At 42.9% G+C, this 13,010-nt stretch overlaps 1 protein-coding gene across 3 annotated transcripts in view; it reads right to left on the reverse strand.

Moving 5' to 3' along the window:
• Positions 1-12,206, reverse strand: part of tcf7l1b (transcription factor 7 like 1b) — a 31,943-nt gene extending 19,737 nt beyond the window's left edge. Inside the window, exons 1-3 of one of the 3 annotated variants that reach the window (XM_029439867.1) lie at positions 11,114-12,193; positions 10,918-10,990; positions 10,689-10,816 (exon numbers count right to left, since the gene is read on the reverse strand). In XM_029439867.1, coding sequence (XP_029295727.1) covers positions 10,689-10,816; positions 10,918-10,990; positions 11,114-11,299 — 387 coding nt within the window. In that variant the 5' untranslated portion in view covers positions 11,300-12,193. Of the gene's footprint in view, positions 1-10,688; positions 10,817-10,917; positions 10,991-11,113 lie in introns of all 3 variants that reach the window. The other 2 variants (XM_029439868.1, XM_029439869.1) reach the window with 2 other exon arrangements.
• Between the last annotated feature and the right edge of the window lie 804 nt (positions 12,207-13,010).

The following is a 13,010-nucleotide window of genomic DNA, read 5'->3' on the forward strand; positions in this document are numbered from 1 at the left end:
TGATACGTTTGGCTGTAAATTCAATGCACGTCCAGGGATCCTCTTACATGACAGAAACTTTGTAAAGAATACATTTTGCGGTAAGAATGTATAGGTTTTCAGGGTTAGAGAAAAACCCTTTAGAGGAGTCACAAGGCGGGATGAGGTTGGGTCATGAGGTCCCGTACCTCTTCAAGGTTCATCAGGTCTCTTGAAAGCAAAACAATGGAGTAGAAACAAGGGACTGCTCCAGAGAATGTCTTTTTTTGCTCTGTCAATATTGAATAAATCACTTTTTACAAATTTGTGATCGTTTTAAATATGAGCTGTTGCAGAAATGTGTTCATAACGTTAGCCAGACCACTAAAAACCTGAGGCAGGACGTGCTATTTAAAACAATATATACAGCTGCTGCTATCTTTCAGTTTCAATACAATCTAATGAAAACGGCAAGGTGATTACGATCAGGGGCTGCTGTAAATATCAAATTCCCAGTGACAGAGTTTAGGAGAGGCCCCTTACAATTACACAGTATTCAGGAATGCAGCGCATGAACCACAGGAACATGGAGCTGAAGACAAAATGCTCACATCCCATTTTGGACGTTAAGCTCACACCACGTGACAGAAGAGGTTTGCGAACGTGGTAAAAAAAAAACAAAAAAAAAAACAAGTAGGAAAGTTTATCTTTCATGAAGAGCTGTTTCTGCGAACTCCAAATCTGCACCACAATGCAACAAACCTCCACTCAATCCAAACTGCACACTTCTGCAAACAATTAGTGTTAACCCAAGAACTGTAAGCTGCTCAGAGAGAGAGAGAGAGAGAGAGAGAGAGAGAGAGAGAGAGAGAGAGAGAGAGAGAGAGAGAGAGACTGAGGGAAAAAGAGAGAGAGAGAGAGAGAACGAAGGGGGGAGTGACTGGGGAAAGAGAGGGGTGCTTGTGCACAATTACAGCAGGGATTTATGGCCTGAGAAACAATTTATAAATCACAGCGCCTGAGCTAATGTGCTCCAGATTGTTCTCCATGCAGCTGCAATTTTGGTCTGCGTGAAACGGCATAATAAACCTGGCTGGAGGACATGTTCGGGTGGTGGGGCAGGGAGAAAAGTTGAGTTTGTGGGTGGGGGCTGATGCGGGCGAAGTTGTGGGCTTGCAAACTTTCGGAGGTGTTTGGAACAAAGAAACTTTTTTTTTTTTTTTTTTCCCCGGTGTGAGATTTTGCTGAGTTGTCATTCTTCTCAGGATTGTTAATGTCGACAGAGAAAGAGAGAATAAGAGAATATCAATTCTCGAATAACAGCAATTAAAGGATATATCCTATGGTTGGCACAGTAGCCGGACAGTAAATGCAACAACGCGATTCCAAAACTGTAACTGAGTAATTACACTAGTTTCCACTGAGAAACAAATAAACTTTCAAGCCGTAAACCTAAGACAGTTTTATGACCTCATTGTGAAACTGTGAACTATAGCCCTATAATTACACTCTTGACATGAGTGAAAATTAATTTTAGGTTATAATAAGAAAAGACAAATGTTGCAAACTGATCCCTTCATTGTGGCTGCAGGCTGGTGTGGTAGAAGGGATCGGATGTGCTGAGGGGAAGCCTGGGCTTTTGTGGCCACTCAGCCAACTGGCCCTGAACCTTGACCTCTAACCCTTCACCCTGGGGGGCAAACAAAGCTCTGAGTGACATCTGAAACTAGACACTCTGTGGGGAGAGAGTGTCTGGACAGGACTCAAATAACCCCATTAACTCTGCAGAAAAGATTTATGGCTTTTTATTCCGCCCGTGCAAATCTCGACGCTGACGAGTCGCGCAGATCTGTCAAAAATAATCACGCAATTAGAGGTGTGCACCAAGTTTCGTCTTGTTTACTTGCCAATATCTCCATCTTGCACGAAGATAAGCGGGAAAAAAAAACGTCCCATAATTGCCGACTCCGAGTAGCGTCGTGATCCAAATACATTCTGCTTAATATGAACAACATGAAGCTAATCTTCGGGCGGTTTTTAAGAGAGTCGCTGATGCATATTCACTAGCACCTCTGATGGATTCAATACAACGGATTACGTAAACATCTCTGGCATTAGTATACTGTAAACAAAAACAGAGGGAGAAATGTTGATGGTAAATGTGCTGCGGTGAATGCGAGCCTCCGTCGCCAGAATGCTGAAAGCCACTGTAGTATTTAAATCAGGCAAGGAGGGAGGAAGACTGGGCCAAGCATTCTGTAGCTCAGCTGTGAGGCTCTAAGCCGTTGCCCTAGGGTCTTTGTCCTGCCTTTCAGGGCAAGTCTGAGGTAGTCAAAGACCCTATTCATGACCGGCGCTCCCCCTGCCAACACACCCATACAGCCCCAGTCAAGTCAGCCGAGAGCTATAGAGCCTTCCCATTTCACACGAGAATCAGACCTGCCCCTAAAGCCTGCTTCAGGGATTTCCAATAGCCAGCCCCTCCAACCCATGTACAAATCAAACAAAAGGGCTCCTTGGCCTACTCCATGTCATATAGGGCTGATTAGATCTTTTTTTCCCCTAATGTAGCTACTCTAAGTTTGACGCAAATGAGTCAGTCCCATGTGTATGGATTTGGTATGCAGCCATGTAAATGGATGAGGGATTATGTCAGGACGTGTAGCTGCCGTCCAGCGCTCCTACGTCCATCGTCCGTCATCCAATTCAAGATTCACCTCATGCTAATACACATTTCATGGAAAAAAGAGACAAACCTGAGCATGTCAAATGATAAAATATCAGAACAAAGACATCTAATCATGCTGATCATCTGCAGGCCCAGGGGGAAAGCCCTTTATCACTAGTGTCTTGTGTCTGAGGAGCACAAGGTCCTCGACAACAGATCACTCATAACTAATCAACACAACGTTACATTTAATTTGCAATCGAGCAGATAAGGTCAGGACAAAGTGATATTCTGTGGCCAATGTAAGGAAATATCAGATGCTTCTGCTGTTTATTCTAACAGGATCCACAAGTCTGATTAGAGATAAGGAGGCTACACATATTAAAAGACTTGTGCCTTTGAATTCGGCTTTAATAGAATTTGTGGCTTCGCAGAACATTGTGACTTCTTAACAAGTACAATTGGTTTACGAGGGTAACCGGGGGAAGCAAGGGGCACCCAAAGGTCACGTTCTTATCAATATTAAGACGAGCAGGCGGATCTAATGGGAAAATTGTGCTTATGATATTTCACAATTACAGGCAATTACCCGTAACCTCAAGTTAACTTAAAGGAATAAAAGAAAACAGACTCATGACTTAATAAAATAGGTCATGGCAATACCATCGCTATCTGACAAATAAACACATTTATAGTTAAGTTACCACAAATATGGCCGTTTTATAGAATATCAAAATGAATGTGTGCTCTCATGCAATAACCTGAATAAACGTGCACTAACAATAACAGCTGAAGAGCGTTGTTAGTGGATTTACTTCCATAAGTGATAAAAAAAAACAGTAATGTACTGTATATGCAACCTCTTATAAACATTTATTTTAAACTCGCACGTCTCCTGCTTATATAAATGTATTAAAACAGGGAAAATTCCCCGTGGCTCCATTTAAGATTTATGTAGTCAAACATACGATCCATTACATACTCTACTTGTGTTTTTAGAGCCGGAGCTAAATTCAGATTACAGATGGCACGTCGGTCTCATCGGTTACATCATCGGTTACAGCTGTACGTTTACAGCATAGCGTAAGTTTTAATCTTTCTTCATAGGTATCAAGTGAAAGATGGATCCATGCTGCAACATAAAATAAAGAAAAGAGGAATATGTACAGTCGGGGAAAGCAATGATCTACATCGTTAAAAGCTAACTCAAATCAACCTTAAATGTGCAGTGTGTTGCACGTGTACGCAGGTGCAATGTGTTGACGTGACATGCGTCCGTCGGGGGACGTGAGCCTCACCGGCAATCCAAACTTGCTCCACCATTACAGGACAAACTCAGTGGGAAGCAGCCTAACTGATTTATAACTTAAACCAGAAGAACAGCTGCTCTGCTCGCTGTCAACTAGCCTCAGTCTGGACGGATATCCATCCACTTCTTAATTTAGTATGACCACCACAACCTCACTGATACTACACACAGACTGTATGACTTGGCCTTTTCACAGCCCCGGTGCAGGAGAACACATTTTTCTATGTGAGCTGAAGGGAGGCCTGATTCTAATTTTTTTTTTTAGTACTGATGCAACATGTGAGCGATCAGATAGCCTCCTGCTGTTTGCTGATTGGGCTGTGACTGTAAGTGAAAGGTAAAGCATCGTGGTGTATGGTAAAGAAACTGCGCCCTGTGGGAGACAGAATCCCTCCGATAAGTGAGTGCCTCAAGGTCTGGAAGCCGGCCCACCTCGGGATAACAGGCAACAGAATTGCAGGACCCGTATCTGCCCCAGTTTATGCTCCCACCACCACATCTCATCAACAATCTCTCCTCCTGCCTGCTCCCTCTCTCTCCCTCCCTCCCTCTCTCTCTCTCTCTCTCTCCTGCTGCCTGCAGTGCTTAAACTGAAAACAGCTGCTTGGAATACCAGACTGATGAAACCCTGTTTAGGGCTTTTTCTTTTTCTTCCTGCTGTACAATCACGTTTTATTAGCATGGAGTGAAGCGTTTAAGGTACAATTAGTGAGGGAAAACATTTCTTTATGCGAGTTAAACAGTAGTGGGTATAGCTATGAGAGGGCTACATATGGGACAGTCCAACGGTACCGCCCCCCTGCATATCAGTTAAATAGAAAAATGGCAGCAAATAAGTAATGTTTTCATTATCAGTTCATCTGCAGTCATTTTGTTTTTGTAAAGCAAAGATTCCCCAAATTCACTGCTTCCGGCGTCTCCGCATCTTTTTTTTATTTGTTATATTTGACAGTAAACTGAATATCTTTGGGTTTTGGACTGTTGGTCGGAAAAAAAAAAAGCAATTTAAATGTGTCCCCATGGGCTCTTGGAAATTGTAATGGCTGTTTTTCACGATTGAATTTACAGCCCAGACGATTAAATAATTAACCAACAAATAGTTGTAATCATTGGTTGCAGATATAATGTCTTCACTCGTTGAGTCTGACTAACAGGAGCCTAAATACAAATATATATATATATATATATATATTCAACCTGCGACACGCTGACATGACAGAAGCTCTTTGTGTTTAAGGGATTCTGATCAGAAATAGTTCCAGGACATTTAGTTTCAGGGAGTGAGTCTGACTCCCCTCCTGATAAATCCAGGGGCCTCCACCCTCCCATCCCCCCCTTGCACCGGGGCTCCAGGTTAAGACCACAGAACAGACATGACTAAGCTGGTATTCACATGACACACGATACGTGTCTCCGCCTCCCACACCTCCATCTCACAGAGCTTCAATTTGTGGTAAGAACTTTTACTTTTTTTTTGTGATAATGAGCAGATGTGGAGGATTGGTGATAGCGAGCTTTGTGTTTCCACTGCTTCAATCTCAACTCGTTTGTCTTGTAAGTCGCGTAATAGCTCAACCCCGCAGTTGACCAGCCACTACACAAGGCTTGCAATTGTTTGAAAGCAGAGACAGAACACATGTAGGCATGACCAGCCGTTTCCTCTATAAATAGTAGGGGTAGGGGAAATAAATAGATTTATACGTGTTTCACTAAGACACCACTTCCAAAAACCAAGTTAAGGTTGTGTCAAGCACTGTTGTGTTGGAAAATCCCACAAAAAGAAGTTTATATGCACAATTTATCGATTTATTTTGAATCGAATCGTGAGATACGTGAAGATTTACACCCCTCGTCGATGGTTTGTTGGAAGGCTTATTTAGTTGTGGATGTTAAACAGATGTGGTCGACAACACATCTTTGAACTGAACGGAGATTTCTAAAAACTCAGGTGTGTCAAGAGATGTTCACCTTTGGCCAGATGTATCTCAACTCAAACACAAGTTCGCCCACATTTACACAGGGGCAATGTACCAAACAGTGCAGTAGCTCCGGCCAAACACAGCGGATGAGAAAAACACATTAATTGATAAAAACACATTTGCACACATATTCGTCTTGGCACATCAAAGGGATTCATTGATGTCACTGAACATGGGGGAGTCTGCGGCTGGAGAGGGGAGATGTTGGTTATCCTTTCCTCAAAGGGTGCTGAGATGCTCCTGATGGGCCCCGCGCTCGAGAAGCCAGAGAGTGCTATAAACAGAATTTCTAATGTCAGGCGGGCGGGTAGGGTGGGTTTAGGTAGTGAACTAGAAGAGTACGGGGTAGTGGGAGGAATTGACGCCAGCTCATGCTTTCCACAGAGACCGAAGAGGGAAGGATACAGACCAGGACTGACACCATTTCATACAGTTCTATACAAGTGATGTTAGGAAGTCAGCGTGGAAAATGAAACGCATGTTCCGGTAAGACTCCAGGAGAAAGGTTGAAGCGGCTGAAGACACCGATTATTATTATTATGACATCTACTGAGATTGATTGTTGCACATTGAGGGATTTATTCACGTGAAGGCACGCCAAGAGGGACATTTGTAGCATGTTACGGCGATATAATCACCACTATAAACGGCTTTGTGTCGCACTAATTAGACCTGACCTTGATTACCCCTGAGAAACATTAAGGTAACAGCTGAGACACACAATTGTTGAAATACGCAACCATTGCAAGTGTAATCATTTCAAATGCTTCTATTTTAAAAATGTAAATGTCGGTCCAAACATTACCCCCCCCCCCCTCCTGCTCAAACTAAATCACGATTAATCTAATATTTCAAAAGTAAGTTTTTTTTGTTGCCTAATTTAATTTAATGTAATCAATCCCCGAAACTGAGTTCATAATCGAAATGAATCACTCCAGACGAGAGCTCTCAGCCAGCGATGGCATTTCTGAGGTTGCTCGCGATCTGTTTTTAATTGAACAGTGCCACTAAATTGATGTAGATGTGTTTGCCTTTGAAGGGAAAATCTTTTAAAAACTATAGACCTAGTCAAAAAATGTGAGCTCTGTTGACACAGTGCTTGACTGAAAAAATATTTGGGCGCTAACATTCAGGAATACAACTCTGAGGGTTGTCAGAATGTGAGCGCTGCACACTGTTCCCTCTGTTGCAAAGTATCCACAGAGCCTCACCTGAACACCCCCCCCCCCCCACACACACACACACACAGACACACCCAACCCCCGACACACACAAACGTGCAGCACTGCATGGATGCACGTGTGCACACTCACAAAAAAAACACACACACACACACGCACACACATGTAAGCAGCAAGGTGAGCGAAATAACAAGTGGGCCACCTGATGAAAAGACACCTCCACACAAACAACGTTTGCTTATGCAGGGAGAGGCCCTTTTATTCAGAGGGACAATGTCTGTGTTGACTTTTTCTTTGTCTGCACATTTTTAAGCACAGAAAAGCAGCAGAAAGAGCGGAAAAAAAGAAGTCAGAGAGGCATGCAATCCGGGCCACAGACATGTTCAGACTTATACAAGGCCTCCATTCATATCTCAATCTCAAAACATTTTCTATTCCACAATCGTGCTCGGCAGTTGTGGACTGTCCCACTGCGTATATTTGATGAAGATATATTTGAGCGGCTAACCTCGCTCTCGCTTACGTGCAAACCTCTCACACACAAGAGGCATTTCACTCTTTGGTGATGATGATGATGTAGTAGCAGAGTTATCTAAAAGTGCTGATGAAGAGGTGGCGTCAAGCAAGAGTGTGTGCTCACCAATTAATTATGGAGCTAGTTTGTCACTGCGGGAACAATGAGGCGATAATCACATCAATGAGTCGACAAACAATAAGCTGGATTTGGTCGGGCTGACTCGGTAGGGGAAAAACTCGCTGGCCCCCGCACACCACAGAGGGCAGAAGTCTGGTGGAACATCTCTGCAAACATAAAACCTCCTCCTCAACTCTCAGTGGATTACAGCAGAATGTCAGCCCTGAGCAGGCTTTAAATCAGTTATGCTTGGTCCTCAGGGGAACTCTGTGCTGATCCCATGTAGGCCTGTCTCTCATTGCGCATGATAGGGTTGCCACATCCAAATTTTAAAAGTCGGGGCCTCAAATCCTTCACTGTGTTGCACATCGCAGAGTGAAATCACTGAATCTTGAGCAACATCTTGTAACTATTATTGAGCAGTGTGTGTGTGTTTTTTTTTTGTTTAAAGTGCTGATATGTGCAGACTATAATTTTTTCAGATGGCTTTATTATTACGCAAAATTACTAAGATGTCAGACCGGAAGGGGGGAGTTGTAAATATATACATGCAGGAAATGTAAAAAAGAAAATCTCAGACACACATATGCACACGGTGTTCTATCGGTCACAAGAAAAATATTTACTTCCCGCTCTAAGCTATTAAACTGGAACCCGGAAATATAGGCAGAGGAATCTATCGGGCCGGCATTAATCTGATCTGTTGGAGAGCCATAACTTCACATTGCACACCACCCTTATAGAAAACAAATCTGTCAGTCCCAACAGGGCTTTCCAAGACACACACTATAATAAACTGGGATTGTTTGTGAGAGGTGACGACAAAGATTGGGTTACAACTGTGGACACATTTGAATCCCACGAGCCAATCAGGATAACGATGCATGATAACCGTAGAGCTCCATAGTTAAACTAAATTGTTAGCCAGACGTGGGTCCGCTGGTAAATATCACCTGACTGGATTGAACTTCATTCACAGGTGTAAACAAACCAAACCCACAGAATTGCGAGCCTAAAAAAAGGCCGAACTTCTCATCAATCAAATTCACTGCGTTCCCACTAACCACGAGCAACATGGAGGACCTTAAGACATCTGCTAAGTATGCCAGCCATTGTCTGCCTGCATGTTTTCTGCCACGCTGATGATTGACACAGTCAGCTCACTCTGTCCCATTGACCTCATTCTATTCTTTTCCTAATATGGGGGATTATACCTCTGAATTTTAAATCCTCTCCAATTATTTGCTACTTTGCCTCAAGTAACAAGAACAACGGTTTTTAATTTTCAACTTTGCTTTGCTGGACAAAAACACAAGGAAGTGAGAGGCTTTCATACGAGAGACACAAGACATAACAAAGCAGAGACTACATAATAGGCTGCTAGAAATTCTGTTAGGTTTCTCCCTTTATTATATAAACACAGCTACCACAGTTTTCCTGCTAAAAATCCTTCAGGACAAAAAAGCACAAAATATAATGATGAGCCAAATATTATGATTAAATTAAATAAATAAAAGTCTGGTGGCCTAAAGCAACGAGATAGGCGATCTCCACAGTGTCACCTAGTGTGAGCAGAGTAGCCATTTAGTTAATGAGGCCCAATGGGGACCTCCAATGAAGCCATCAAGACTGCTCAGAATAACAATGGTCAACTAACGCCTTTCTAATTGAATGGAAGGTAGAGGGAGGCGAGGGGAGTGGGTCTTAAACAGTGAAAAGGAGACAGAAAAAAAGGAGGGTTGTGTGGGGGGGGTCGTCTTTTCAGTCAGATGCCTGCCAGGCTTTACCGAAAGTACTTGTTTTTTGGGGGGATGTGACATGGATTGGGGGATGGACGAACTCGGAGGAACACAGCTCTCCAGCAGGGATTATTTCAAGGAAGTTTGCATAGTTAATTGTATTTAGTAGGTTAGCATTTCCAAATATTGTTGGTTAAATAGCTTTAAATCTTGCATGTTTGTTTGGAATCAGTATTCATTGCCACTACTTATAACAGATTATTTTTTACCGTGGCGCAGGATTTCTTATGGTGAACTTTCTTTTGTGACTTCATTAGTCATGTTTGCAACTGGTGTGGACTTATTGTAAGGTCTCCACGCTTTAATAGCCTGTTGTTAAGGCATGTTTAATAAGTGATATATGTGGCAAATACACAATAAACAGATGCAACAATAATTGCAGTATTGGTTAAAAGCCCTTCACGGTTTCACGGACAACTAATGTGATGCAACAAGTAAATGAATCGTTGCGAACTCGGCATCAACAACACTTACTTAAGACTGTCAACCTTATCTAGACTTTTTTTAAGTCTCCGGACAACAGCTGTCACAGACACTGCCGTGAAATGCCTCCCAAGTGTGTCAAAGCAAGGTATTACATTGTTGTGACCCTAGGATATGACTTCAGGAACACCTTCTTTTTTTTTTTTGTACCCCTGCAGAGAATTTTGTGCAAAAGGTCTCTAGGGGTTTTAAAGAGCTGATAGTCAGTAGCCTGAACACTGGAGCAACGCCTTCCTTACAAACACAAGTACAATGAGGAAAAACAATCAAGCGGCCAACTTAAAAATATCGAGCTGTGCTTGAATACAGTTTAGAAGAACACTCCTGCCTCTACACTGCAACATATAAGTAGTGATAGCACTATTAAGTAGATAATCAAGATGCAGCATGGGTATTTTCCACAATGAGTTGCTATAAATCACTCAAAAATAAAAAAAGAGTGACTAATGTGTCTGAACTTTGAGGCTTGTCGATGGGTGGGTGGCAGGGAGAAATTTATATCCCCAAAAAAAGAACAAAGAAGTAGTTAGTACTCCTTGAGAGGCCACTCGGAGGGAATATGGCGGTCTGGCAGTGCACAAGGAACTTTTACGCACGGCCAAAGTTTTTTTTGCAGAGAGCGATTGGAACGAAGGAAAGAAGAGAGGAAAGAATAACTTATCCACCGGGACACTTACTGTTCTTGCACTCGGGGACAGTGAACCGTTGGATAGGTATGGATTGGAGAGGTCTGGGATCATGAGAAACGGGTAGCCAGGATAGTGAGGACTCTTAAAAAAGCCACCATCTTGCTGCCTCCTCAGTGCTGCAGGGAGAAAGAAAAGTCAGTGTTGATAAAGAAGGCACTAACGGGACATAAATGCCAACTGTAGCAATGTAGATACTGAGAGGGTTTGAATGTTTTACCTTCGCTGAAGTAGTCTCTTGCTTTCTCATAACTTTCTAAGTCGGGTCTGGTTTGGGGGCGCCTCTCTGCTTGCTGACAAGGGGAGACATACACACGGGAGGGGAAGAAACTATTGAAACTTTCACCAGCATTAAATCTTAGTATTTCTTCATTGTGCGCAGCGTGGAGACGGTTTACATGTGCAAGTGTCCTTACCTCTGAGTCTGATGAGCTGCTGTTGTTTTCCGACTCGTTCACTAAGGAGGATTTCACATCATCCAAATCCCTTTCCGCTGACACATTTTCGGATATCTTTTCCTCCTGTTCCCCTTCGTCTTTAAAAGATATCATCTCATCATTGGCCCCCAAATCATCCCCACCACCTCCGTTCAACTGTGGCATTTTTGCAGAATTGATAGAATCGACGACGGGGAGGAAAAACAATCGCAATAACAAACGACTTTTTAATTCTTCTTCTTTTTCTTTTTTTTATCAGATCAGCGTAGTCCAAACTGGAGTAAACTAACTACAAGAAAGTGTTCATGTTTCAAACGCCCCTCTTCAACCCCTGAACGTGCTCCCGTGGTCCATGACGAGCCTTGCGATAATAATCCACAGTTAAAGTTACGACACAGATAGAAAATATCGATGGATATTTGGCGTCAGCGGCCGGATGCGCAGCAACTTGGCAAAGTTTGGACTCCTTCGCAGCTTGTGGACAACTTGTGGCCCCTGTGTCTCTGCGTGTTGTGCTGCTGAGGAATGAGGACTCTCTCTCCTCCTCCTACAGAGCCCGGGGACCTCATAAACTACAAGTCCAAGCGACCAAGGAGGGTTAGTCAAGAGAAACAAGAAACACGTCCGATTTCATCTCCTAATATCCATGTGTGAGAAAAACAAACGGCTCGATGAAGAAGAAGAAGAAGAAGAAGAAAACACACAACAGGAAAAAAAAAAAAAAAAAAAACACACACGAGACGGTCAGGCTGCAGTTTTCTTCACTTCTCACTCGCTTGTTTTTCACTCACGAGGAAACGTTGATTCGCTGTTTTCTCTAACAAAGTTTGGAAAAAGGGGAATAAAAGCCGATGCAAACGCGTATTAAAAAAAAACTGTTCAGCTGGACGTAGTCGCCCTTTCCCTCCACATTGCTGCCGGGGAATGCGCCCTGAAAAACTACTTGGTTGTTCAAGTGGAAGAAAAGCGCAGCCCGTCCGTAGGGGCGGAGTTAGCGCTGAAAACCGACACTTCATTCACCACCATGGAGATCAGCTATTCTTCACCCTCAAGCCACCAACGCACTGCCACCACACCACGCAGGGACACATCTCAACTGGATACTTGAGCTTTGAAGAGAAAACAGTCACTAAATACATAAATGACACAGTTATTATTATTATTACTTACTAATATTATTATTGATATTAAAATAATAATATCATTATTTTTCATTAATAATAAAAATATATATAATAATGCATTTTTTTTTTTTTAAATAGGCACAATCAGCCAGTGTTTCCTGTGTTATGGGGAATAAACAAGTCAACTTGAGCAGCAGTCCATCATGGGGTGTGACCAGCTGATACCTGCAGTATTGTCAGGGCGAGAGACCACACTGCCTACATCTGTGTGAAAATGACAGACCTGGATTCAGTGAGAAAGTCATAATTACACACTGCCATGTAAATTGCACGTCTGCACGTACTGAAACAATACACTGGGAAAGACAAAGCGCACTAACACCTGGGATAAGCATGGGCCCATTATGGCCCAACTGTAGGCATAACAGGGTGAGGCAACAAGCCTCTGAACATCCAGGCCTCCTATGACAGAACAAGCCTCACTTTTCTCTCTCTCTCTCTCTCTATGCCTCTCTCTCTCTCTCTCTCTCTCTCTCTCTCTCTCTCTCTCTCTCTCTCTCTCTCTCTCTCTCTCTCTCTCTCTCTCTCTCTCCTCTATACATGGCCCCATTGTTGATTTGAGGAACATGATTGGAGGCCCGGTTTTGCAAGCAACAGTCTTGGAAGAAGGAAGAAAGGAAGTGGTTACAACTTTGTACATTGCTCCAGTGGAGACTTTGAGATGCGTTTTTTTTTAATGCATGAAAAAAATG

This window comes from Cottoperca gobio, chromosome 9, assembly GCF_900634415.1.
Source record: "Cottoperca gobio chromosome 9, fCotGob3.1, whole genome shotgun sequence".
In the NCBI taxonomy this organism is placed as follows: Eukaryota; Metazoa; Chordata; class Actinopteri; order Perciformes; family Bovichtidae; genus Cottoperca; species Cottoperca gobio.